The sequence below is a fragment of the Stylophora pistillata genome, chromosome 11, assembly GCF_964205215.1.
Source record: "Stylophora pistillata chromosome 11, jaStyPist1.2, whole genome shotgun sequence".
Classification (NCBI taxonomy): domain Eukaryota; kingdom Metazoa; phylum Cnidaria; class Anthozoa; order Scleractinia; family Pocilloporidae; genus Stylophora; species Stylophora pistillata.
Genome location: NC_142529.1, coordinates 4,377,941 through 4,405,221, shown reverse-complemented (window position 1 = coordinate 4,405,221; position 27,281 = coordinate 4,377,941). Strand labels below are relative to the sequence as shown.

Genomic DNA, 27,281 nt, shown 5'->3' with positions numbered 1-27,281 from the left:
GTCATCCTCAACAGTCACCTGACCTTGGGGCTCGCAAGTTTAAAGTGACCCATCGTCTAGGAAATTTCATTTTTGCATACGACTCTCACATAGTGTAAATGTTTTGGCCGACAATGGTTTAAATCTTGTAATTATATTTCTTACGCCTGCTATTCGCCAAGTTAAGGTAAGACAGTACATAGCAATGCTTAAGAGTTACCTTCGAAACCAGTTTCTGAGTTCCAGGAGTACCCGATTTAATGTTTTCATTTCGAAAGCTTAGACCGCCCACTGAACACGATTGGGTGTCGAAAGTCGAGTAACATTTAAAATTTCATCATGTTTTTCGGCCGATTTGCAGTATCATGCATTTACACATGTTGTACATATGCTTTTTCGGCCGAAGAATTGAAATAAATCGGGTATAAAGAGACTTTTCCTGGAGAGTGTTAAGTTATGTTAATTCACAATCTAAATGTTCTGCCTGGAGGCATGATTAGTCATGACTACACTTGAATGACTTGATGAAACGTGCATGCATTTTTTTTTAGCGTTCGGGCAAGAAACACGAGTCCGCTTTCTGACAATATTTCATCGATGGCAGTTGTTCTCTGACATTTTCTACCCACGATAGATATCCCCAAAGTAAAATAATAAGCAGGAGAAATACATATGTAATCTTTTACTTGATCAGCCTCATGTGGCAATTGCAGCTTAGACTTCTTTGCAGATAATTTGTTTGTTAAATGAACCAAATGTTATCTTTTCGGTTCGTTTCAATTTATGCCTGACTACTTTATTTTTTAAATTTCTACTTCTAAGAATGTGAAATTGACGTGGCTTCATTGGTCAAAAGATTAAATGAAAACATTATCATAGCAATTTAAACGTTGAAAAAGAATCACAACTGTCCAAAAGCAAGCACCAGATCCTTGTGACTGACTTTGTTATTCTATTTCTCCTTTAAGGCTAAGAGGCTGTTGGTATGAACTCCAGCGCTACTTAGAGCTTCAAAGCTAGACGATGTTTGTATGACTCAAAATTGCACTTAAAGGTACAAACTTAACAATTGAAGCTTACACTCACTAAAACTAATTTGTTCTGATTCCGGCGGTTAACAAGACACAATACCTTACGTCCCATGCTTTCCTACACATTTAGAAGTCACTTCCAGACGATTATCCGATGGAAATTGAGGAAGGCCAGCAGGGTTGTCAAGGTAAGTCTCTTTTCCCTGAAATGATGAAAGGTAATTGAGAGCGACATGACATTCCGTGACTGAATGATATTGTGAACGTATTTAATTATTTGACCATAGATTTTTAGCAATAGTACTCATTTTTGCATATACACATCTATAAATATGTGAATCACCCTAAGTTTTTCCGACGCAGAAGAAATCTACACATTTCCTGATGCTAATTTTATTCATGCTTCCTCTGAAAATGGTACCTAAACTCCAATTCTTGGATCAAACTTGAATTTACACACCCTTTTTGCTTATTGTTTCAGTAACAACGCCTTCAGCTGAAAACATTACAACACAAATGGAGGGGAACCACAACGGACAACACGCGTACGAGGAGCAATATCTCGAGGTAGATCAAATTAAGTGCGGCACACTCTCTGGTCAAACCCCCCTTATTAGACAACTAGGACAAGTAAGACCCAGCGTGCATCAACTCACCAAGATAAGCGTTCCTCTATCGCTTTACCCTTACTAGTTTTGCTCTCCTCTAAGGTATTGCCACCTAAGGTATGGGGTTGTGCATTACGTAGGTCTTAATGTTGTGGGCAGTGCATGCGAGAGTGGTTTTTCTTTCAAAAACATTTTGTGTCCGAAGGACCGTGATCTGTTGGATTATCTGGAAGAAGAGATCGCAAGAATAAACTCTCTAAGGCCTCCACTTTTCATAATATTGAAAAAGCAAGTCGTTAACACGACGTTTCAAGGCAAAAGGCTATTGCACTACAGCGGAGTTCCATCGGCTACCGTTTAATTCAGTCTTTTTTTATTTTCAGGAAATTGAGCAACGAGGAGGTTGCGCTATTCGCAATGGACAAGATGCTAGTAGGCCTTTTAAGAGGAATGTATATTTAATAAAGACTTCCGATTTCAGATGGATGGATGGCATTCCTCACATGCCAACACAAAGTACCCTAGCAAATCTAAGAAAATCCCCCCAATATAAAAAGGGGGTGGAATTTCACCAAGAGATGTCAGAAAACATGGTTAAAAAGAAGCTTGAAGATACATTTCCATACTTGAAAAATAGGAGGTAAGAGAGGTCTGATTTAGTTATCCCTAAACTCGAGCTCCTGTTCATTGAAAAGATATCAAAACTACTCAGTAAAACCGTAATGAGGTATTAATCCAGTGAATGGGAAGTCGCAGTTAGAGTCATTTTCCGTTAATTGCTTTATCTGTAGTTATTCTTGTGGAACTGCTAAAGGCAAGGATAAAAGCAATTCAACTTCTCAAGACTGTGGTTCACGAATCTGGGATGGAAAGAAAATAAAGAGAAAAACAGAGGGCATCTCGGTTCTTTACATTTTGGAGGATAAGGTAAAACACAGTATCATTTTCCATTTAAATACTTCCGTAAGCCACACAAAGAAGGTTCATTAAAAAAAAAAAAACCTGATCTGCTTTTTATGGAACAGCGAAATACATCGCAGTTATATCCGCTTCAGAATGTGATATAAAGCTCAAAGATGCTGTAAGGATCATTTACTATGCTGAGCTCTAAGAACGAAAATTCGTTTTTTATTTTTTGCTTTATTTTCTTTCTGTTACCTTCTTACAATTCATTCCTGAATGCGGAACGCGTGTCACCTATGAACTAAGTGATGGCATAGTTCACCCTGATCACCTTTATCAAACTTTAGACCTTCCAACACTCTGCCACATAGCCATGACTTATGGGTCAGTGTCAGAGTGTTTGAAGGTCTAAGGTTTGATGAGGGGACTTCGCAAAATTTGTTTATCCCACGTTCGCAATTATGATATGACAAAAAAGTCACTTTCTTCCTTCGTAATTCACGGTGTTTGACCAATATTTTTATCCGTGTCTCTTTTCAGGTTCCCCATTCAGAGCAGCCGGAGGCATCTACCAGCTTTCCTCAAGGTAATGCTGCTTGTATGAGCGCCATTGCTACCGATGTAAACAAGGTGAGAGAACATTGTTATCTTAAAAATAACAGGAAGCAATTTTTAACTTAATCGACGAACACGATCTTTTTACGTACTTGTTTACGTATTTAGGTATATCTTTTTCATAAAATAATGCAACCATGAAATGGATCTCAGAAGAAAATTGATATTCTTGGAAAACTCGAGCAGCATTCACTACTGCAAAGATCGCTTTCACATTCATTTCTTGATAAACCACAGTTCAAATATACGATTTTCATATATCCACAGTCATTCAAGTCAATATCCATACGATAAAGACTAGATTCCAATTGCTCTTGGCTTAAATTTTTTCTTTTAACTTTTAAGTCGATTTCATGAAAACGGATTATAAAAAATAAATTAAGCTTAGCCCACATCTCACAATTTACAATATTTTCAGTTGCTGTGCCTCTAGCTGAATACTACAGACTGCAGCGACAAGAGCTTGATCTAGAGGTAGATCTATTAGATATGCCTCAAATATTACGCAGCAGCTGTCACTGTTACTAACAAAATGAACTTATATAGATATTTTCTTTCGGCAGTTGATCGATGAGCATTTCTCCTCTCCTGAAAATGATATAACCAGTGGATTTTCAGGAAGCGATTGTCCATTTCCAGAAGGTTGGCTAAAAACCATGCACATAGTATTTTAGGTAAAACTGGCAACAATAAAAGCTCCCCTCTCCCTTCGCGCATTCAAACACACCACTACTCTTAGCTATCCTTTATTTTATATGAAAGCATTACTAAACTCTTAAATACCCCAGTTTTTACTGAGATACGCTTATTCTGATCAAAAAAAAAATTCATGAATTTAGACGATTCATTGGGCCTCGCTCATCGTCTTGATTATGAAGTCCAGATTAATCCTCAAAGGGGTCCTCTAGAGGTAAAGGGGTTTCCCCCCCAGTTTTTATATCATTTACCTACGTGAATAAAAGTGCCCTAATTTACGACTGTTTTTTCTGGTTTTTTCCTTTAAGAGTGAACGTTGACGCTGATCTATTTTTTCCGCTCTTAATTTAAGGGAGGAGCTCCTTGCCTTTTCACCTTTACTCCAAAGCTGTTCGTGGGCGTTACTACAATATTTGCTACGTTTGGTGATTTGGGCAGATATCAACTAAGAAAAGTGGAGGATGATTACCTGTGTTTAATTCCAGGTTTGAAACTATTTCTAAAGGTTACTCCGCGACTTCTTCGTTGCTTTCATACCGATAGGCGTCTAGCATCATACTAAATGTTCTGTGAATGAAAGGCAAATTATTAAATGTCTTAAGGGTAAGTGGCACCAACTAATCGCCAGCAATCGCAGTTGACAGCACTGAATTTTACTTGCAAACTTATGTTTGTTGAAGATGTTGAACATAACGTCGATATTTGATAAGATTCGATCAAATTCCGAAGAAAAGTAGTAAAACTATTTTAAATTGCTCGAAACAACTATCAAAGCTAACAACTGAATGCCTGTAAGGAAAGCAATAGATCGATCTCACACAAAAGAAATACATTCCATTTTGTAGCTTAACCATTCAACAAAAAAGCGAGAATTCTACTACTCGGTGAAAAAGGACTACGGCCTCGCTGACTACTTGGAAAGATATCAAGAGGCAAAAATCCTACAAAAAAAGCACTGGCAAAACTGAGAATAATTAGCTACAAGCTCTTGATGTCATTTTTGTACTCGATGAGGCGAACTTGAACTCATCGTGAACGGAGCGAATTTGACGAAGCACTCTTGCATTGGGGCAAAACGTCCGTATAGTCGTGGGAGGGTAGGTAGATAAGTGTTTGTTAAAATCACATTGCAGCCCATAGGCTGAATTCAGCAATTGTTTACACAGTCGTTTGGGAGACACTTATGATAATGTGCTGGAGGGTAATATTTCTTTTCAAGGGCTATGATTCAAAGTTCTCTTGATCGTTCTATTCTTTTTTGCAGCCTCAGGGGAAGCAGGTTTCGTAACCATCAGCCTTCAAAGTCAAGATGATGTCTTGTTGGGACAGACTGAGATTTACTATAGCCGGTACCAAACGGAAGAACCTCTAAAGGAACTAGTCTTTGATCTTGGCCGACAAAGGGAATTGTTTGAAACTTTATTGCCTCGTTTTTCAAGTGGCAGCTCAGGAAATCTTGGAGGTGGAAACAGTACAGGTGGAACCCAAGGCTGTGGAAATCTCGGTGAGACTATTCTTAACCGAAAGCATACTAAAATATTCGGAAACAAAAGAGTACATTTCTGGCCGAAAAAAAAGTAGTGTTAATAAAAGAAGGATTACAAGAAAGTAACGGGTTAGTGCAGAATGGGAGGTATGCTGATGAAACTAAGGACACCTTACCATGGTTATATCACTTTTTCGATGATACTTCCCCTGACATAGCCTTTCGAAATATTTGTAGGCAGAGAATTATTCTGTCATTCATTTTAAGTCGAATTTATGTTTCAGGATCTTCCCGGGCACCCCATGTATTAAGCATCTTGGTTTATGCCGCAGCAAAATATGGAGCACAAAATTTCATTGAGTTGATCTTTAATTCCTCTGCGGGAAGGACAGTATTTCGTGCTTACAAAGACAACTCAACCTTACCAGAGACGATTGCGAAGAATAATGGTAATGACGAGATTGAAAATTACCTTGAAAAAATAACCAAGAGGTGAGATGTTTTGAATAACGAACGAAAATATTGGAAACGTAATGTTAGAGAAGTCCGCCTTTAAATTTAAATCAAATATTTATTTTCATAAGAACATTTTTTAACAGCTTTATATCGTTTCCCTTGTCCTTCACTACCCCTCATGCTCTTCCTATATCCAGTCCAGAGTACTGAAATTAATTCGACACAATCATTTCCTTTTTTCCCCTCCCCTTTTCCTGCCATAAAACTCGCAAAACAGCAAGGTTTTTCACTCCTTTAGTTTAGAAAATATACGGATAATAAAAGTATTGTTGGTCGTATAATTACATACGAAGCTCGTCACGAGTTATAAATGTTCAGTACATAAAAATGTATTTGCTATGGCATAGATTCTCTGAAGAGATCAAGCTCGGTGACAAATTGTCCTGCCATGCTATAGAATGCTCAGAACTTGTAACAGCTGCTAAGGAAGCCCAAAGACGACTTTGTGAGTAAACAATCTTAATCAATTCTGTTACGGAACACCGGTAAGTCATGAGTGTTCATAATCACGAAATTAAGGTTAGAATTCCGAGGGCAGACTCGAACTCTTTAAAAGCTTGTAAATTTGTCACATTTTAAACAGGACTTACAATGACTATGAAAAGTTCTGCGACAATGAAGTGGTCCTCCATGCTTAAGGTGATTCCTCACAAGAAAAAGCTACTGAACGATCTTTTTTTAACTTCCCTTAAAAGTTCCCTACCAATGTATGTTTGAAAAACACGCACAAAAATAATAGGTCACCATGCTTGTTTATGAGATACGACAGGCCAAACTTACCCCATTCATGAGTCACCGTGCTCGTTTAAGAGCGTCGCACCTCTTTACCTGGTCCCTTGGTTGAAAACAATATCGTGTACTGCGCGCGATTATTCGCCTGATTACGTGTTTTTATGCGCAGTACAAGATGCGTAATGCAATATGAAGGGATCACCTAGCTTTTATACAGCGCTTATCTTTTCCCATTTAATGACGTAATTGGTCAACCCACATTTGGAATAGGTCAAAATGATGAAAAGTACACTATCCAGCTTGAGGGTGATACTTCCAAAGAAGAAGGCTACTCAGCAGATGTCGAATCATCTTCTAGTCCATCATCTGACCTTGAAAGCTTGGAATCCAATGAAAGTTCACAGGGAACGCGCGACAAAGGTACTCCGCTGTTTTTCACGCTACGATTCAAAGAGCACTGAATTTAGTAGTCCACATTACTACACAGTGGTTTCCTTTCCACACGTGTGTGATTAATGTTGTTTTTTGCGTGCCAAGGTTTCCTGGAAACGGCAAGCAAAATAATCTAATCGTTTTTGTATTTAATTTTCTAAGTAGACACATTTATCATAGTGAAACATTAGATGGACATGTACATGTTAAATATATTTGCTTGTTCACCCAAGGAGCTTTGTAGAATTGAATGTTGTCGTCGTTACCAGCGGGCAACCAGTGGTTTGAATTCGTGGTGGAAAATTTTAAAGGGTTCTTGTTAGCTATGATGCCTTTTAGCAGGATTCTCAAAATAAACTTGGTTTACTGAAACCAGATGTTGAAACACGGGCAACGTTAGTTTAGAAAAGATTCCGGAAGGAGCATGTAGAATTTTACTATGTTACTTTGAGCAAACCATCCGGATTGAGGACAAGACATAAGGAAGAACATTGTCCTAGAGGGTGTGCTATTTTTCAGATGTAAGTGTGATATCTTAGTAAATTGAGGCTTTTGAGATGAGGCTTTTGACCACGGAGTTGAATTTGCGATAACTATCTTTTTGCAGGATTATACCGACTCTGTCTGCTGACATTCGGAATACTGAATGAATAGCTCGTTGTAGCCAATTTCGTACTTATTTTTTTTTCCCAGATTCAAGTTTTAGCGATAGAAGCTCGTATGCTTCCTCGCAGATTTCGGGTGAGTAGCTTTTCCCATAATAAAATGTTCTCAAAAATGGCAGTTAAAAATTATAAATACTGGAATTTTGAACTGCATGAGGCATTTAAGCTTAGCGCAAATAGAAGGGTTTCAATGGGGTGATGGCTTTTACTGCTAACGGTTAAAATGTTGGCCATTTTACGGCTAACGGTTAATATCATTCCATTGTTGTCACCCGAAATTTTTCTTACAGCTAATCTTTTTTTTGACTATTAGTTCAAATTTTTAAATTTTTATACCTAATGGGTAAAATTTTGGACGTTTTATGGCCATCAGTTAACCCCATTCAGACCCTCCAATACGCATCCTTCATTTAGTCAGTCCCAGCCGAGAACAGTTTACCCAAATCTTAAAAAAAACATGTAAATTATTCTGTAACTTAGACTATCGACCATACAGAAGTACCAAAAAAGGTTGGTTTAATGGACTAAAAGTTTCTTTATTTGGTATTCGAACTGAGTATCTTTTTTCTAGTAAGCTGGATCATCTTTCATCCATTAATCAGTCTTGAATTGAATTCTTTTCATATCTGGGAGTAAGGTTAATTGGCGTAGCAGATGGGTGCCGCACGAGGGCGTTCGGCGAAATGAGAATAAAGGTCAGGATGTAGGATGGCCGATATGGTCGTGGTAACCTGCCATTGTCTCGATGGGAAAAAGTAGATGTTGGTATTTTAACGCTGCTTAATCACTTTAAGTTTTCAAGGAACCTCCAAAATTGGACAAAATAAATTAAAAAAAACGTAAATTTGGTAATCAGAAATTTCACTGAAGATTTATCGATAATTTGGTGTAGGTGGTATGTCGCTGTAAGTTTCAGATCTCAACTACTCTGGAGTTAAACTTATATCGTGGATGAACAATGCGGCAGAGAACTCTACAGTAAAAGGAAAAAATGTCAAATGAAAGTCAAACATGTCATGGATATTGTTAGTACCGAGCCCCACGCAAGAACCTTGATCAAAGATAACTGGAAAACTTATTCTTACTCGTCAATGCTGCTTTTTCCCTTTCCACTCGTAAGGCTCGAGGTGACCCATTTCGTTTTGCACTTACATAAATGGATAAGATAAATAATAAAAAAACTCGGAAGTGGCTTATACGCCATTTTCCAACTTATAGTCGTGCAACGAAAAGAATGGATGAGAATTGTAGATCTTGGAGACTCTCCGACTGCGCATTGGTTGCTGTGCACAAGTTACAGAGACTCAAAAAGTACTTATGGGAACATGAACCAAAAGAATTAAGTTGAAACAATGAAATATCTACATGGTTTAAATGTTGCTCAGGTAATGCATACTATGAAGATTAATAGTCAAGTATTATTAATGTCCTGTGTGGAGGGAGATAGAAATGACGAAAGTCGAAATTCGTCTTAAAATAAAGAACGATGTTTATCCACGTGTACTAATTTCAAAATTCTGTCAATTCTCCTAGTAAATTCCGGAAGTGAAGAAGCCGGTACAGAAAATTGCAATAAAATGCCAGATGGAGATAGAGCTCTGAGTAAGTTTTTGATGTAGTCTGATTTTAAAGTCCCGATATGCAGTACAATACTGGGTGAATATCAGAATTTCGCCCATAACGAGGCTACCAAAAAATTGTTCTCCATACTTGTGCAGCAAGGTGCCAATTCAATCGAAATTTATAAGCGTAGTTAGTAACGATAAAATTATCTTAGTAAACTTAATAACGATAAGATTACAAGACGCAGTTGAATTACAAGAAAAATCTTTTCGCTGCATAGCCATCTGCTAAAATTCGAAGTACTAACTGTCTTGTTTGTTTGTTTTTTTTTACTTAGGTTCAAGTTTTAGCGATATGGTTATGGATGCTTCCTAACAAATTTCGGGCAAGTGTTTTTTTGTTTGTTTGTTTGTTTTTTTTAATAAAATCTCCTCCAAATTGCAGTTGGAAATTATGACCACTAAAATTTTCCACTGCACAAGACACTTGAAATCTGCTCTTTAAAGTTTCATTTAGTCAAGTCCATAATTTAGCTAATTCTTTGAAAAACATGAGAAAGGTTTCTATGGACTAAGAAATACCCTTAATTTCCCAGAAGTTGGTAAATATCAATTATTTCGAATCAACAGTCCTTTTTTAATATGGTTGGATTGAATTAAAATTTTTAGTATTTGGTTTTTAAACTGTGTAGAAACCAATTCCCCGCCTCGTCCCAGTCCGAGCGCATAAATAGTATAACTAGCTCCACTTTCGCGCGCATTCTAAAATTTGCCGGGACTTCGTTAACTGAAGGTCGACCAATGTCAGTTCTTTAGGTAGTATTCCCAAATCGTCTGGTAATGTCTTCTATCTTCTCTTGTTTCTTATTTCATCCTGTTTTGTCCGCGTTCCTATGTTATTTCGTGCCAGCCAAGACCGTTGCACAGCATTCCCAGTCAACACACAGCAACAAAGGCACTGTCGTAGATCCCTATACGTGTGTGGACCTTCTTGGTCCAGTTTTTTGGCAAAGATCGAAAGATATTGTTACCACAGAATCCTTTAGTTGCAACGAACATGACCTGGAGCACCAGCCAAGCTTAGAGTTACGTGAAGATATTGCCATTCAACTTCTATTGAAGGATGCAGACATCCTTTACCTCAGAGAGGTGCAAAGAAGAAAATATGAAGAAAAACTACAGGAGAGTTGGTATAAAGACCAGAGTTCACCACTTCAGCAAGTACTCTTTCAAGAACATCTAGATGTGCTTGCAAACGTTTCGACAAATTTGGATGTGGGCTTACGAAGTTCTATGTATGCAGCTATGAAATCCATCGGGTCAAGGTTGGTGGGCTGCGACACAGAAACTACCTTATAACTTTTTATCTATCGAAATAATTTCAGCAAGAATTTTTAATCAAGTTTTGTTAGAAGTAACGTTGTTCAGATTGGTGATTATAGTAAGGTGTGACCCGATTCTTTACCAATTACAGCAAAGACATTTTCTATGAAATAGTCATATAAAAGCTATATATTCACAAAGCAATGAAGAGAATAATTACAAGACTTCTAAGGTAGAGGATTGGACATCCGAGTTGTCTAGCCAGCCCCTAGCTGCTTGAACGCCGTTTGACGTTCAAATAGCTGCTGGACAATAGAGACCTTAAGCAGTAATGACGGCAACGGCGAAGAAAATGTCAATTAAAAATTGTCTCGATGTGTTTACTGTCTCTTGCGGCTCCATACGTCAACTTCAGTATCACCTTAGTGAGCGGGGCTAGGTTCCAGATTTAAACTTAAATAATTTGCCGTCGGTGTTTCCATTCCCGGACAACGTAAATTTTGGTGATTTCACGTTGTTGTTTGGCAGGAGACGGCTAAGAAATATACAACGTTTTAAAATAAACGTGCTGAGCTATTATAGATCTTTTGTTTTGCTACGTCTCCGTTGCCGTTGCGTCATGGTTTGCTTTAGGTCCGTAATACCTCTTTTAGAGCTGTTTCAAAATAACAGTGATAATGATAATATTTACAGTAATCACGTTGAATATGGATCATATTTGCAAACAAAATTTGAATTCGCTCTACTTCGGAGTAGAGCCAAATTTAGGGACCAGTCATATTCATCACCTGTACAGTAGGGGGTAGGCGATGCCATGGTTTTTAGTAGGGGCAATGGAGTTGGTGCCAGTCGTCGCAAACAGAGTACAAAGGGGGGGGGGGGGGCGCTATAGAAAAGTGAGTCCTAATTGGCTGCCATATCATATCAGAAGAATGTCGCACAGAGCCTGGGGGGGAGGGGAATCGGGTAATTTTTATCCTGACAAAACCAAACTCCTCCCTCTCCCCCACCTGGCGAAGAATGATGACCGGAGTGTCAATCGCTATTAAAAGTGACATGCAAGAGCTAGATATCTGTCAAATATCAACAGGAGGAAACGGAAGGCGCAATTTGAATTTAATTGAAATGTAAGGAAACCTTAAGTAGTTAGAAGGATGGTTGTCAGTAAATTATATTAAGAACCGGTGTTCGTCCTTAAGACTGATGTCGACTAGTCTCGTGGCTAAGCCTGTGGATGTAACTTGACAGTTAAGCTTTTTATCACGTGTATACATACCACAAATTTTTACTATTAACAGTCTTCTAGTGTTTGGTGTTTGATGTCTAAGCTCATTCAAGGGTTAAGATATTAAAATCAAATTAGCCCGGCATGTTTTCTCCAAATCTTTTTTATTGCACGCTAATAACTGGACCCAACGACATAAGTATTTTACAAAACCGATCCTGCAATGAAACGCAGTGAGATCCAGGCATCGCGCACGACCTACAATAATTATGAATAACTCAACGTCTTGACGTAGTTAAACCTTAATGGTCTGAATTGACAAGTAGTCTCAGAGAATGTCGCTGATCGAAAATTTAGCGACATAATCGTTGGTCAGCCACCGTTAAAAAATGTCCCTCAAAATGTTTTGTTCCCATAGGGGGATAAATTTTTTCTGACATTTTTGCGCAGAGAGAGAAAGAAAATCTATCCTTCGATAACCAGCGTTGATCACATAGTTTATTTATTAGTCACAGTTCTATTTTGAGGCATACGTCAGGGGTTTTACCTTGCAAAGTGTGCAAAAGTCTAATAACACTATGAAAGCAGTGGAGTTGATCCCGGACACCGTCGTCTAGATTTCAATGTTTTCTCCAAAGAACATGTCTTCGGACGACGGTAAGTTGGAAACCCAATCTTAAGTACTTTCCACTTCAATACCTTTTAGATATATTTGGAAAACTCTCAAACTGAAATTTTCACACTTGCTCTAAGCAACCGACTTTCTTCATACTGAGTTTTCCAACTGGCTTTCGTCTCAGTTCCCGTTCAGGACTGACGATGGAGGGAACCGAAATGTCTCTTTAACTCGAATTTTGCCTGAAGTGGACTCCGTGCGACGTATATCGCATTGATCTCGCTGAACGCTCTGCCAGAGAAGCATTCCCATGGTTCTTAATGAGATCTTGGAAATACTTATGCAATGGCTCCACAAAAGAGCAGTGTACCCATTACTCTCCAACCGCCCGTTGACTGATTCTAGTTTTCGTTGTTTTCACCTTTAATGAGCAGCTTAATGGGCATGCAAAGCTTCAACTCATACGAAGACCTTCGATACATGTTAGGCGATCTTCTTGAAGGCGAAGGATGAGAAAGTTACTCATTACTTCTTACAGTAGCCCCTCGCACTTAATCGATAGTTAATCACCGGTTCCCACAGATAGCAAACCAATTTGTATTCAAAACTGTCCCTCGGCAAAGCTTATTTTGAAACACTATTGTAAAAACACGATGTCACGACACATTGTCTCTATTCGCAACAAGAGACGTATACTTGGATGCTGTGTATGCTAGATCTGATTCAGTTTCAAGTTAAGTTATGGAAGACATTTCCATTCGTGGGCTCTTACGTCCACCTTGTGTGGCAGTTGACTCCATTTCTTTTTGGTAAATATTGGTTAGAGCAGCTCGCGCGGTTGCATTAATATTCAAATGCAATTGTTTTTATTTCAATGATGACGCGCAACTCTATCTAATGAAATCTGACTGATTGCGAAAGAGTGAATGTGTTACGTCTAACTGATTGTTTTCAGGAGCTAATATGGGGGAATTATTGTATGTGGAAAAGTTAAAGAGAAAACGGAAAAAAGCATTCATTTTAAGACTTCCGATCTCACGCTCACACCACAAATTATTTTGAGATGCACAATAGGGTTCTGCCCTTAGGTCACAAATTCGAAACTAAATACAAGTTACTAACAAAGAGAGCAGTCACTCTTCAGCAGTTCTGCTGAAGGAATTGTTTTGGTTGAACGGGTTACGTAGTACTGAATATTTTCATGTATTTACAAACCACGAAATGTTAAAAGAGTATCAGAGTATCAGTAGGTATGGGTAATAGTAAACTGAGCAAGGATAAGATTATAAGGCGCAGTTGAATTTACATAAAGAATCTTTCCACTGCGACGCTGTTTGCTAAAATCCGAATTGCTAAATATAAACCTTGTTTTTGTTAATTACCTACGTTGTTTGTTTGGTTTTTTTTTATTAGGCTCAAGTATTAGCGACACGAGTTCGGATGCTTCCTCACTCATTCCGGGTGAGTATTTTTTTTTTCCATAATAAAACCACCTCAGAAAATGCAGTTGGAAATTATGACCACTTAATTTTTCCATAGCACAAGACACTTGAAATCTGCTCTTCAAAATTTCATTTAGTCAAGTCCATAATTTAGCTAATTCTTTAAAAAACATGAGAAACGTTGCTATGGACTAAGAAATACCCTTAATTCCCCAGAAGTTGGCAAATATCAATTATTTCGAATCAACAGTCCTTTTTTAATATGGTTGGACTGAATTAAAATTTTTAGTATTTGGTTTTTAAACTGTGTAGAAACCAATTCCCCGCCTGGTCCCAGTCCGAGCGCATAAATAGTATAAATAGCTCCACTTTCGCGCGCGTTCTAAAATTTGCAAGGACTTCGTTAATTAAAGGTCGACCAACGTCAGTTCTTTAGGTAGTATTCCCAAATCGTCAGGTAGTGTCTTCTATCTTCGCTTGTTTCTTATTTCATCTTGTGTTATCCGCGTTTCCTATGTTATTTCATGGTTGTAATTGGTTGTTCCGCTCTTAATGTATAACGTCTGTAACCTTCATTCTAGAAACCACTGGCAATTACATGTTTACTAAGAGTTTAAGAATATCAAATTTCTTTACGCCTTCGAATATTTGCTGGTGCGTTGTTAACAAACTGTATTCTTTTTCTTTTCCAATCACATTTTTGTTTCTGAATGTCAACTCAAATTGATTTTTGTCGCTATTTGGGAGAGGGCTCCGTTCGCGTTGGGGCCTCTCAATTTCCTTTAACCCAAGCTGAAGAAGCTTCAGCTGTACTTTTCCGCGAAATGACGTTAGGCGAAAGTGGTGAAAAAATTTTTTAAATTTCTGAGCCGTTATTCATGTCTTTCTTATGGCTATTAGGGGGACTGAAAACGAAACGTCGCTCACTGGAAGATTGTAGACGTTGCTAAGTGAACGCTGTTTACTCCCGTAAAGCTTTTAGGGAACTTCCAAATTCAAACAGCTTGAAATGAATCATACGACCTAAAGATACGACATAAGATGGCATATTATCTTAAATGATGTGGTTTTTAAAAAAAAATCAGTGAAAAAAAATCAGTGAAACTCTACTTAGAAGTTGTGATGCATCGCTGCGAGTAAAATTTTACTGTATATTCTTGATCGCCGTGAATGTCCTTCCAAATACTCAAGAATTAAGCTTACTTTGTAGACGAACAATCTGGCAGTAGACCCTCGAGGAAACGGATCCAATATAAAATAAACGTCAAAAATGTTACTGGCGCTGTTGCTGTTGGACCTCATGCAAGTGCGGGGATCAAAGGTAATTAGAAATAACTGAAAAGTAACCGAGCACACGTTATGGTGATGACGCCCATCATATTAGAGCATTCAATACTGCTGAAATATCGAAGAAAAGTATCAATTAAATCTTCCTTAAGCCTCTGTCATCTTAACCCCGTATACTGCTTTTATTATCGATATTATCAGACAAGTAGGTCAAGAGGAAGAAAAGGATTAGCTTTTCGTGAGAAAGGGTATGTCACGCAAACATCCGTTTTCGTCATTACTGCTCTTTTCGTTTCCGTTCGAGGGGATAAAAAAGGCGCTTGGCGGAACGCAAGAGAAAAGGCTAACTGAGGGAAAAGTGGTAATTCGTAGAAAAACAAATAGCTATTCATTTGCCTTTTGTTACTAGCATAAAATTATAGGTTCAATAAAATTCGCGTACATTTAAGAGCTTGAAGCAACGAAACGATGAAGATTCAAGTTCTGAGGGACTTTCGAATTGGGGCGCCATGAACCAAAAAGCGATGAAACGGTACAACGTCATCATGTCTAAACACGTGATGCAAACTGGAAATATCAGAAACAAAATATTGTTAGCGTCCAGTGTGGAATAAGAAAAATACAGAAGGCAAAAATCAAAATTTGTCACAGAACAATGGAAGACGTTTTGAAAAATTCGTTTGGAAAAACCTGGCACGAGTTTCAAACTTCTAACTGTTTTTCAGGTGATGAAGAAGTTCCTACTGAGACCGGACAATATCCAGACAATTCCGGAAGTGAAGAAACGATCTCTATGTCCAAGTGGTCAAACGAAGATTACTTCGAGAATCCGGAAAAATTCATCCAAGACATGGATGACAACGCTGGTCCACTCAAAGACGCCAAAGAAGACTTCCTTCTCCATAGCATCCTTCCCTATCTAGAAGAAACGTGGGGTAAATGTCCCTCTTCCAACGAAGAAGTATACGAGAACCTCGCCAAAATTTCTTGCAGCGCAAAATGTGCCAAAGTCGTGAGCCAAGCACTTCATTTGCTTCTTCATCTGACTGGTAAGGACAACTTTGACAACTGCTGCAACAATTTACTGGTTGTGGAAAAAATTGTAAGATCATCAATTCTCTCCTCCGAGGGATTGTTCAGAAGAGACAGGATCGATTCAGGAAGAGAAATGAAAGAGCTCAAACTGTGTGTGTACAGCCGTATCATCTCCTTGCTAGTCACGCATCAGTCTCTGAAAGGTGATTCCTTTATAAATTTTCTGGGACAAGATTTGAAAAAGCTTAAGGATGAGCTGAAGACATTTGGCTCGCAGCTGAGAAATAAAGCGAAGGATGGTCTCCGATATTCAACAGAGTTTATCATCAAAGCAATTAATCATCTTTTAAGGCCCAACGATAACTTGCAGGACTTTCTAGATGAATGTCGAAAGTTCTACCAGAACCAAGAAACCAAACTTGATGATTTGAAGGCTCTTAGTGAGCTTAATTATAAGAAGAAAGGCGAGTGGCGGATTGATCTACATTACATCGCTCTTCATCTCCAAGGAAAGGTAAGAGCTGAAAGTAGGTAGGAAGATTGAATTCGAAAATTAAGAAAGAGAAACCTAAAGTATGATGCCGTTCTATTGTAAAAACGTATGGGTAGCAAATACCAACAGCCTTTTCAACTGAAAGTGGACTTCCATGAATACAAGTACTGGATCGGACAGTTGTCAGTTACGAACTCTGAGCTCACCTGGTGATGAACACGCCAGGTTTTAAATATGTACACAAATGAAGGTGTAAATTATGGAAAATTATTATCACCAAACAAAAGAAATTAAATTTCAACCTTTCATTGTAAAAAATAAGGGAAGCCACATGTTGAAACATGTTTCATGCAACAAACTGCATTTTCCTTTTTCTACAGGTGCGCAGTGAACGTCCAATTCCACGAATGGAGACCGAGAGAAGAGCTATGAACCTGCTCAGACTTCTCGTATTTAAGTACCTTGATGGAAATGGTGGACAGGACTGGAGGTTTTGTATGCTGGCAGCTACAATATTCTCAGACATTTCAATGAAGAACGAGACAAAAGGTGAAACAGAACCATCAATAGCAAAGAGTATTATTTCTGTTCGCGTTTTTAAGGTCAGAATTATATGACGTTAACGCAGGGGCAAAAAGAAATAGTGCTAAGGCTATACTGACAGTAATTATGAAACGGGCCATTAGTGGATCAAGGAGATCCCGTCTTAGTTCAAACTCGAAACTTTGCCAGCCAAGTCTCTCGATCCTATCACAGTCTAATATAAAGGTCATTTATTTGTTATTTTCCCCAAACAGAAATAAGGACAGAGGCAGGTAGTAGCTTGGCGTATCTTCTAAAAGATCCCCAAGTACGTAAGACTCCGGAGTGCAAGGCCATCATTCAGAGCCAAGCCGAGAAAGCGCTGTTCTCTCCTGATGTAGAAACCAGGACGTTTCTGACACATTCTTTGAGTGAGAACATAAATCGGGAGGTAGAACTTGACACAATACAGCACACCAAACACCTTTCTTGGAAATACAAGACTCAGACACTGGAAATCAATGATACAACCATAAGTAGAAGCTCGACCTGCTTTGTGAATCATGGCATGTTCCAGAGACAGAAGGTGGCCGTTAAAGTTCTCTTGGTGAAAAGGCAGCATCTCGTGGAAGAGAACCCAAACCCTTCGGCTAAGGAGAGTCTGAAACGAGAAGCCGAAAACCTGAGACTATTAAACAAAGAACGGCATGCAAAATTTCCAGTTTTGTTGGCATATGACACTAAAACTCTGCCATACCACCTCATTACCGCATTTGAAAAATCAGGAGATCTGCTGCAATTTCTCCGGAGGTCGCGCGGAAGAAATCCTCCTCTTCAACCAGTCCAGCTCATTAAGATGTTATTAAATATCACGGACGCTCTCATCCATTTGGAAAAAAAAGGTTTGGTGCACCGCGCTGTAATGGCGACAAACGTTCTCGTGGGAGACAGTTATATCTGCAAACTGAGTGGCCTGCAACACCTTCGTCAGCTTACCAGCGAGAGTAAGAGATGATTCTAGCATGATTAAATGACTGTCCTCGTAACTTAGGAACTAACGAACTTATCGCTACCTGTATTGCTTCTTCCTTTCTTTTTCTCAGTCCTTAGGCCAGGCTGTGGTATGAATAACAGCACTAGTCATCACTTGATTAATTTTTCTACGATATTTATACCGCATCGAATTTCTTTATTCATAGATGAATATTCCGACTCGTTGTACAGTTATTGCTCAGCTGAGGACGGTGGCCCAGATTATGTCAATTCAGCAGATGAGCAGGAGCTCCCGCTAAGATGGAAAGCACCAGAGGTTCTCTCAGAATTCCGGTTTTCTACTGCTTCAGACGTGTGGGCCCTTGGGGTCCTTATGTACGAGGTTCTTACTTACGGGTGCCTTCCTTACAGACACATCTCGGACAATGAAAAGTTGTGCTCGCAAGTGAGTTAATATAGTTTTTTTTTCTCTTGAAACGCTAATCTTGCATCCGTTAGCTGAAATGATGTTCCCGCAATTAGAAAAAATAAAATCGGCATCGTTAAAATTATCCTAGTTGACAGCTCTAAAGACAATACAGTACACCCTTGAGTAATTTATCATTGACGAAAAAAAGTAATCCGCATCCTTATTTTGAGACTTTAACCTAAGAACGAATATGATTTTTTCATTAGAAACTTTATTTCTTTAATCATTCCCCCACAGGCATCCTTTAGATAATAATCTAGGTGAGACGTACACTTTTAAAATCCTAGTGGGGTGTGGAGCATACTTAGTGATTTCGAGTATCATATTTTAGTCCTGAACCATGCCGACCTCTATATATATATATAGAGGTCGGCATGGTTTCAAAATTTACGATTACGAAGACTTTAATACTAGCTCTACGTTTTTAAGGTGAAAAATGGTTGGGAGATCCTGCCTTCTGAGCGGTGTTTTGAAGAAAAGGAATACCAACTGATGCAGCAGTGCTTTCAGTTCCATCCAAAAAAGAGACCCAAATTACTTGACGTCCAAAAAAGCCTTTGCGAGATGAATGAAAATGCAGGTGATTACACGTGTTGACCTTACTGGCACGTAGACGCTTCACCAACACTCAGCAATTATATCATGAATAATTCTAGACATCAATAGTTGCTTGTAAAAAGAATGCCCAGCTTGACATAAAAACTATAATACATAACTGTGAAATTACAAACGAACTCTAAACGATGAAAAATTGTGCTTCAACATAGACGTGAAAGTTAAAATCGAAGTTTTTTCTTTTTCAGACGAGGAACAAGCACGGCTTGACCCACCTCCCCTTGACTTACAAGTCACATATGAATTTGTAAGTTTGGTTACTTTATTCAATTTAATATCGAGTGGACGCTGCGAAATTCGTTAAATATCAACCGAATGTATTGACCAATCACAAACTTACACTCTCATATCGTATTGAAAACCTTATCCCTATAAAAACTTGAAGTAAACTGTGTCAAACGACTCCCCTCGAGTTTCCATATCAAGAGGAATTTTTAATGACTACATTTGCTATGGATTAATTAGTCATTTTTGTTTTCTAGCCTGCACGAAATGCTGAAGATATAAAAAGCTTTTATTCAGGTACACGTTTATTGTTGTCAACGAAACAGCTATGTCATTCTTTATTAATCGGCCTCAAAGGCGAGCCAGAGAGAAGAGTCCCCTTTCAGTTTATTGGACTGAAAAAAATGTGTTGGGTCGTGTTTGTTGTTGTGGTTGTTTTGTTCTGCTTTGTTTCTTTGTTTTTTTGTTTTGGTCTTTTGTTTTTTGTTTTTTTTTTTTTTCATTTTACTGATTTTCTTTTGTTTTTGAGGTGTTTCAGTTTAATTATTTCACTGTGAAAGAGAAAGTGATTGAAAGTTCATGTTATCTTGAGTAGAATAAATCGGGTAGCAACGAGTTTTTTGTGATAAAGCCTTTTATCGCAACTATAAAAAAAAAATTGGATTTCTGCATTTTATAATTGAGTAACAAGTTTCATTCCTTAGATCCTGTTTACGAAGACTGTAATTTCCTGTCTACCGAGCATGACCAACCTGCGTCAAATGGTAAAGTGTGATTTTAGTTTCCGACAATAAAATTGACAGTCCGACCTACTGACTGATAGACGAACTAACTGTCTGATTATCATTAGTTATCAAAGTGAGCTTACAACTGTTACTTCTCTTTCAATTTTTTTCCCCTCAGGTCTTTACTATGTACACAACTTGATGTCAGATGAAGAGAGAGCAGAGGTAAAACCGATTGTGTAATAGCAAAGAGCTACTTCTTATTTATTTTTTTATCAAGTGCCTGAATGATTATGAATTAGGTCTTCAAATAGGCCAGCTTCCTTGCAAACGTTTTTGTCCTCGATCTTAAATGCAACCTAGTTAACTTTTGATTTAGTAGTTCGTTCATTCGTTGCTTATTAACCAGTATAGTATCTTCAATCGTGTTCATAATGAAGTGTGACTTTTCATTTCCTCTTTTCAGGAAAAATCTTCAAACAGTGACTTAGCAGACCTTCCAAGGAAAATACAATTGATCCCGGTAGGTAAAAATGATAATAATAATAAAAATAATAATACTACTAATAATAATAATAATAGTAATAATAATAATAACAATAATAACTGCCTTCATGGAAAAAAAAAACTAATAAGAATGAGTCCGCAAAGTTGGTTAAATAGAGCTAAAGAATGCAAAGTTTCAGCGTAACTGGCTTTCACTGCTAATGTGAACTAAGGAGCCACTATTGAAAAGATTACTGTGATTCCCAAAACCTTTACGGCATTTAAACCATAAACGGCCTCAGAACGCCTTGTCTGACACGAAGATTGTTCCACCGAAGATTTATAAGCGCCCGAGTTGATGAAGACTGTACAAATAGCTGCATCGACGATTCTATGATTTCAGACATCTGAATCTGCATTCAGCGAGAAGATCAAAAGGACAGATGATCATCACCTTAGAGGTCTCCTTGCTCTCAACCATGCAAACCTCGTAGCCATATGGAAAATAGACAATTTGGATTCACATTTCCCAATAGCAGAAATCGTAAGTAACTTAGATTTTAACTTTACTCTGCGCAAAAATACGTTGGTAATTTTTCATTTAAAGTGTACTTTGAATGCACTAATAGCAGATAACCTTTGTCCTAGAGTATGTTGCCAACGAAATAAAACCGAGTATTCTAATTTGGAAGACTTAAGACAGTGTTTTTTTTTTCTTCTTTCTAGATTACCAAAGAGGCTCCTTTCGGTGATTTAAAGAGTTACGTTCTTGAAAATCGATGTCAAATTGTTGATATAGTAACGTTCCTGTCTCAAGTGGCATCTGCTATGCATTATCTCCATGTAAAGAACATTATACATGGAGACCTACGAGCCACGTATGTTAATGTCGTTACGCACAACAAGGTAATTTAGTTTTGTCTTGGTCTCAGCCGTACATTAAAACAGCGTAGGGAAATTTCAAAGCGCATGGAAACATTCCCTTCTTCCCACCTCCCTCCCCCCACCCCCCACCACCGTTGTTGGTAGAGGAGAAACCGTAAATGTTAATTATTACATACGACTAATAAAGTGAAAGGAAATGAAACTTTGGGATTTCGCCGGCGCGCAAAAGTAGGTGGCTGAAATTTGACATTTCTTTTCTACAGATCCAGGTTGGCCGTCTCGGTCGTTCGAAGCCTCTTTCCCTGAGTGAATACGAAGTTACTAGCACTTTGTGCGTGGTGCAGGCCGTCATGCCTCCAGAATCCACACGTTGGTGAGCAAACTTGATTTTAATATCAATTTTTTGTGGCAAGAACACGCTGTAAGTGAAACTCAGGTATATTACTTAGATATATTTGTATTTATGCGTACAAATATAAATACTAAGATGTTCAGAAACCGCATAATATAATTAAAGAGAACGATGTTTGGCTTGCTTTAGTAATAACATTCTAAGTCAGCAAAGGACTTCATGAAGACGTTTTCTTTCCGTCAGGAGTGCACCAGAAGTTATCCTGGATGGACACTACACGCATGCCAGTGATGTCTGGTCATTTGGGATTCTTGCGTGGGAGCTTTATACATCGTTCGCAGATGGACTAGATGGACGAGACTCCTCGCTACCTTTCTTCGGTCTCAACAATCAAGAGGTGAACTCTTAGTTTCCAGTTTGTGACATGACAAAACCCTTAAGTGTCTCGTAACTTGTGGGAGCTAGGCGGAAACAAGAAATCAGACTTCTTTTTTCCTGAAGATTAGAAAATTCGCTTCAAGACCAACAACAATGGAAAGAATAAAGCCAAAAGTTTGAATTGCGGCAGAACAAGTTTAATAGCATAACACTTCTTCTAGTTGACTTCGTGTAAAACACAAGCTTAATTTAAACATAAATCTGTTTTAGATATTGCCTCAGATAAGAGACAATGGCCCGCCAACTAGACCAGAAGGCTGTCCCGAATGGGTGCATATCATCATGCATCAGTGTTGGGCATATGTCCCACAGCAGCGACCTCCCTTTTTGGCCGTCTTTGACTGCCTCACCAGCAGGTATCACTCTACATGTATTCTAGTTACGCCGTTTAATTTAAACTTGGTACACTAATTGTTAGGGGATTTACTGATGCTTCCAAAGTAATGTTACATATCCGTACCTCGTTCAATATTTTGTTTTGAAAGAGAGGGTCGAAGCACATGGTTATAATTTCTATTTTCACTTGCAATATTGTGACAAATTACTGTTCCTTCTCGAAAAGACTATATTTAAAGCATTCAAAATAGTTTAAAGCATCCAATTTAGTAATTCTACACCAGACATAGTCATGATCAATTCAACTATTTACTTTTTTTCAGAGAGCCAATGAAGTCCTGGATTATGAAGTTATGGCTGCAAAATCATGACAAAAGTAAATGGCCAGATTTGTCCATCCGTCAACCACAAGATGCTTGCCATGTAACAAATTCAGACCAACACCCCTCTAGCGATGTCATAGAGAAGATGTGCTCGCCTGACTTCTTCTCCAAGCACGAATACAAATACGTCAGCCGCACTTTTTTTACGACAAGCAGCGACGATGACTACTCAAAAGCATACGGAACATCAGACATGCAAGTGATGAGGAATGATTTAGAGTACCAAACAGCTTGTGGTGAATATACAACGGAAGAAGGAACCCCAGAGCTTGTGCCAGTCCCCGAGCCACAAAAGACACCCAACAACGATGAATCTGGTTACTTATGTCCTGTTTCAATTAAAATTGAAGATCTGAGCTCTATTGAGAGCAACCAGGGAAATGTTAGCGGCGTAGCAGATTTCCCAAGAAGCCATGAACAAAAAAACGTAGTCTCCAGTACAGGAACTTTTTATCTTCAAGTTAAAAAGGTAAAGAAAAGAGTTGAAACACATGACGTCAGTGCAATCGAGGCGAATGAAGACAAGATATCACTGATGGATGACAAACCTCATTTGAATTACGTCAATCTGGGGCCACAGCCAGATCAACATCACGCTGCCTTTTATCAAAACATTGAATTAGTTCCCAAAGAAGGGAGCTGTGAACTCGAAGAAGATGCGAAGAAGGCCGCGGCGGCTTGTGAGAAACCAACTGAAGAAATGAATGGAGCAGTTTATTGCAAAGTCAAGAAGACGAAAAATCCGCACGAATTAAAGGACCAGCTGGTTCCCCTGAATCATCAGTTGTATGCAAACGTGGACGCTAGCAGTGTTACGACGCATACCTTGCCACTCGCAGACATGGAAGGTGAACAGTCTGACATGGAAACTATACATAAAGAAATGGAAGCGGAGCAAAATCTCCGTCAGACAGACGAACATTCGTGGAATACAGTTCGCGAAAAGTATGGTGCCGAGAAAAATGGAAGTAACTCTTCCCTTCCAGTTTGGTTAAAGGATCCCGAATTAGAGGTCGTGTTTTATGTTTAATGGCTTTAACCCTTGAGTGGAAAAGCAATACTTAAGCGATGACATACTTTGAAATTTCGATTTCAACATGATGGGGGAAAAAATCGTGTCTTCATTAGTATAGGTAATCGCATGGGGCTGGGTAAAATTAAGGATTAATGTCATGCATGTTTTCAGGAGTTGCTCGACTCTGGCAATTTTAGCAACTTGTGAAAATACAAGTGATATTAATAATTAATTTTACGAGGATCCATTGCGATTACTTGTTAATGACTAGAGGGTAAAAATACTGAATTTCTGAAGTCACAGGAAGCCATTTAATGTTGACAAAGAATCAATCAACACAACCGCGCGATTGAGCTGAATGAAATTTTATTCTTGCACAAACATACCAGGACATTGAAAACCAGGCCTGCTAACAAACTTTCAAGTTTGAAAATACAACGTTAGTGCTTTTTCAAACAACCTGAGAGCCAATAGTGAGCAAGTAATTTTTCCCTCTTTACAATCAAAATTAAGAAAAAATACCCTCTACGTTGACCATTCAGCATTCAGTAATTTTGCCCTCTACGACTACAAACTAGTGTCATTTGATGTGAAATCACTGTTCACAAGTATTCCACTTCAGTTGGCATTACAATGTACTGAGACTGCAATCCGACAATCTACCGACCCACTACCGCTACCGACAGACGACATCATGGACTTGCTAAATATTTACCCAACGTCTGCTTACTTTCAGTACAACGGTAAACACTACAAACAGTTACACAGCACTGCCATGGGGTCTCCAGTTTCTGTTGGTATAGCAGAAATTGTGATGCAGAACATCGAGGAACGCGCCCTTTCGACTTGCCGACAAACGATACCGCTTTGGTTACGTTACGTTGACGACACATTCACCGCCGTTCGACACGACGAAATCGACGCATTCCACCACCATCTTAACGAACAAAACACTGACATACAGTTTACCAGAGAAGTCGAAGAAAATGGCAAACGTCCTTTTCTAGACTGCCTGGTAAGCCACAACGACAACTCACTACGGACGACAGTTTACAGGAAACCGACACACACCGACAGATTACTAGACGAGTCATCCTACAACCCTACATCGCACAAAGCCACGACTATCAGAACTCTAACACGACGCGCACAACTAGTACGCGACTCGACAGACAGCTTATCCGACGAGAACAAATACCTTCATCGTGTTTTTTCGAAGAACAACTACAAAAACGACTTCATCCGACGAAACACTCACCGACCCACTACCACTACCGAAACAAACGACACCGCAACCCCTTCGACTACAGCAGCCATACCGTACATAAAAGGTATGTCTGAAAACATCTCGCGCATCTTACTACCTTTCAATATCCGCGTCGCCCACAAACCCATCACCACACTACGTCAGTTACTAACCAACGTTAAAGACAAAGACGAACCGAGGAACAGACAGTGAACGATTTATAAGATCAATTGTTCCGACTGCCAAGCCTCCTACATCGGTGAGACTGGCAGAAACCTCACAACAAGACTGACTGAACACAGACGGGCGATGAGGAAAGGTGATGTCAGCAATCAGAGTGCTGAACACCACCGACTTACCAACCACAACATTGACTGAGACTCTGCGCAATGCCTAACCTACAGCAATGACTATTTTCAGCGACTGACTCTGGAAAGCTGGTTTACTAACTTAGAACAGACTCCCTAAACAGATGTCAACAACTACCCGCTCCATACAAACGACTCATTCACGACACAAACACCACAAACGACCGAAAAAGAATGACCTAACTTTACCGACAGATCGAAACAGACCAATCACGACCGACTTACGTCACTTGAGTCTTACAGCCAATAACGTCACGGCAAAACCAACCGATCATTTTACACGAACTGGAATAAGAACATTCTACTTACAACAATCATTCACTTGACTCTGATGATGACTTCCGCACAGGTTGTCGAAACGTCAGTCACTACCACCGACAACAGTCCTTCTCAGGACTACACTCACCCTGACGATCAGACTACACCTTCATGTTACCCACGGGTTCAAGCCATTTACTGCACTTTGCCCTCTATGTTATAAACTTCCTAATCAGGTATTATCAAAGCATTCATGACTTTGTGTAGATAACATGAAAATACTAGTCAAATTCATTTCAATATAACTGAAATGGAAATCAGCTTTGTCAATCACGACTGTGTCGTATTTCCGGTTTAGAGAGGTTTGGACGTTTTCATAAGGAAACTAAGTGTTCATAGATTTAAACTTAAACGTTTAGAAGAAGGCATCATTTTTCGATGGTAAACTATATGATTAGTCTCAGTGAGACCATACTTGATCTATGACTAAACAGGTAAATAGATAAATGCCTGAAATCCTTGCATACCTACAAGGTGTATAATCAAATATATCCAGCGACGCTGAAAACGTGGAGGAAAGTAACAATGCATTCCAAAACAGTCTACAAAGACTGAACTTTTTTGTTTTTTGAGGACAGATGTAGCAACAACTTAACACCTATTTTAATATTCTCTTATATATTATTTGAAAAATCCAAATATGCGGAGTCCAGTCGAACGTTTCCCCAACCTTACACTGTCTGTGTCACATCCCTTTTTAAGGAAACAAGAGTAGCAGAGAAAGACAACCCAGTTCTCAAATCTTCCTTAAAGCTGCAGCTATATACACAATTGAAAAATCATGACGATTTCTAATTTAATAAAACTAATCCTAGTCAGTTCTTTTAAAAGAGAAGTATAGTCGTTTGTCTCACGATGTGGTCACTTCGGATGCGGATCGCGACGTTTCGACTGCGCACTGCTAGTCTCCGTCAAGTGATGAGATCGATCAAATCTTGCTTAGTTATCTCGCCAGTCTATGACTTAATGACCATATTTAAACAAACCAGACTAATTTAGAGGACCATTGCATAATGGAGCACTTTATGTAGATTTGCAACCTAGGACTGCTGGAATTATTTTTCAGCCTGAACAATGCATAATTACACGTAATGCACAAGGTTACCATCATTTACGGAAGATTCGATAGAGGTAGAAACTCCCTAGTTTGATGAACCATCAATTTTTGGATCTAGTAATGATATTACAACTGATGGTGACAGATTTTATGATTATAAAAATTAATATTCTATGAACACTCTATCTGTGTTTGCTGACAT

At 38.7% G+C, this 27,281-nt stretch overlaps 1 protein-coding gene across 1 annotated transcript; it reads left to right on the top strand.

The window, feature by feature from the left end:
• Positions 1–34: 34 nt before the first annotated feature.
• LOC111322654 (uncharacterized) lies at positions 35–27,264 on the top strand. Its single transcript, XM_088739138.1, has 33 exons — positions 35–166; positions 948–1,033; positions 1,141–1,198; positions 1,492–1,577; positions 2,002–2,258; positions 2,410–2,545; positions 3,062–3,107; positions 3,555–3,610; positions 3,700–3,778; positions 3,970–4,046; positions 4,185–4,317; positions 5,097–5,336; positions 5,603–5,810; positions 6,182–6,279; positions 6,837–6,986; positions 7,692–7,739; positions 15,042–15,152; positions 15,844–16,667; positions 17,027–17,195; positions 17,444–18,172; positions 18,368–18,606; positions 19,060–19,210; positions 19,434–19,492; positions 19,728–19,767; positions 20,175–20,234; positions 20,374–20,420; positions 20,662–20,718; positions 21,085–21,225; positions 21,408–21,587; positions 21,830–21,939; positions 22,162–22,315; positions 22,567–22,712; positions 23,016–27,264. Exons 3-33 carry the CDS (start codon positions 1,165–1,167, stop codon positions 24,103–24,105), a joined length of 5,955 nt encoding a protein of 1,984 aa, XP_088595264.1. The 5' UTR covers positions 35–166; positions 948–1,033; positions 1,141–1,164; the 3' UTR covers positions 24,106–27,264.
• Positions 27,265–27,281: the final 17 nt, after the last annotated feature.

What these genes read in the sequence shown, in the direction of transcription:
- LOC111322654 (XM_088739138.1), top strand. Translation starts at nt 1,165, where the DNA reads ATGGAAATTGAGGAAGGCCAGCAGGGTTGTCAAG. An exon ending in ACGAGGAGCAATATCTCGAG is followed by an intron (nt 1,578 to 2,001) that starts GTAGATCAAATT and finishes TTTTATTTTCAG; the next exon opens with GAAATTGAGCAACGAGGAGG. An exon ending in AATGAAGAACGAGACAAAAG is followed by an intron (nt 17,196 to 17,443) that starts GTGAAACAGAAC and finishes TTCCCCAAACAG; the next exon opens with AAATAAGGACAGAGGCAGGT.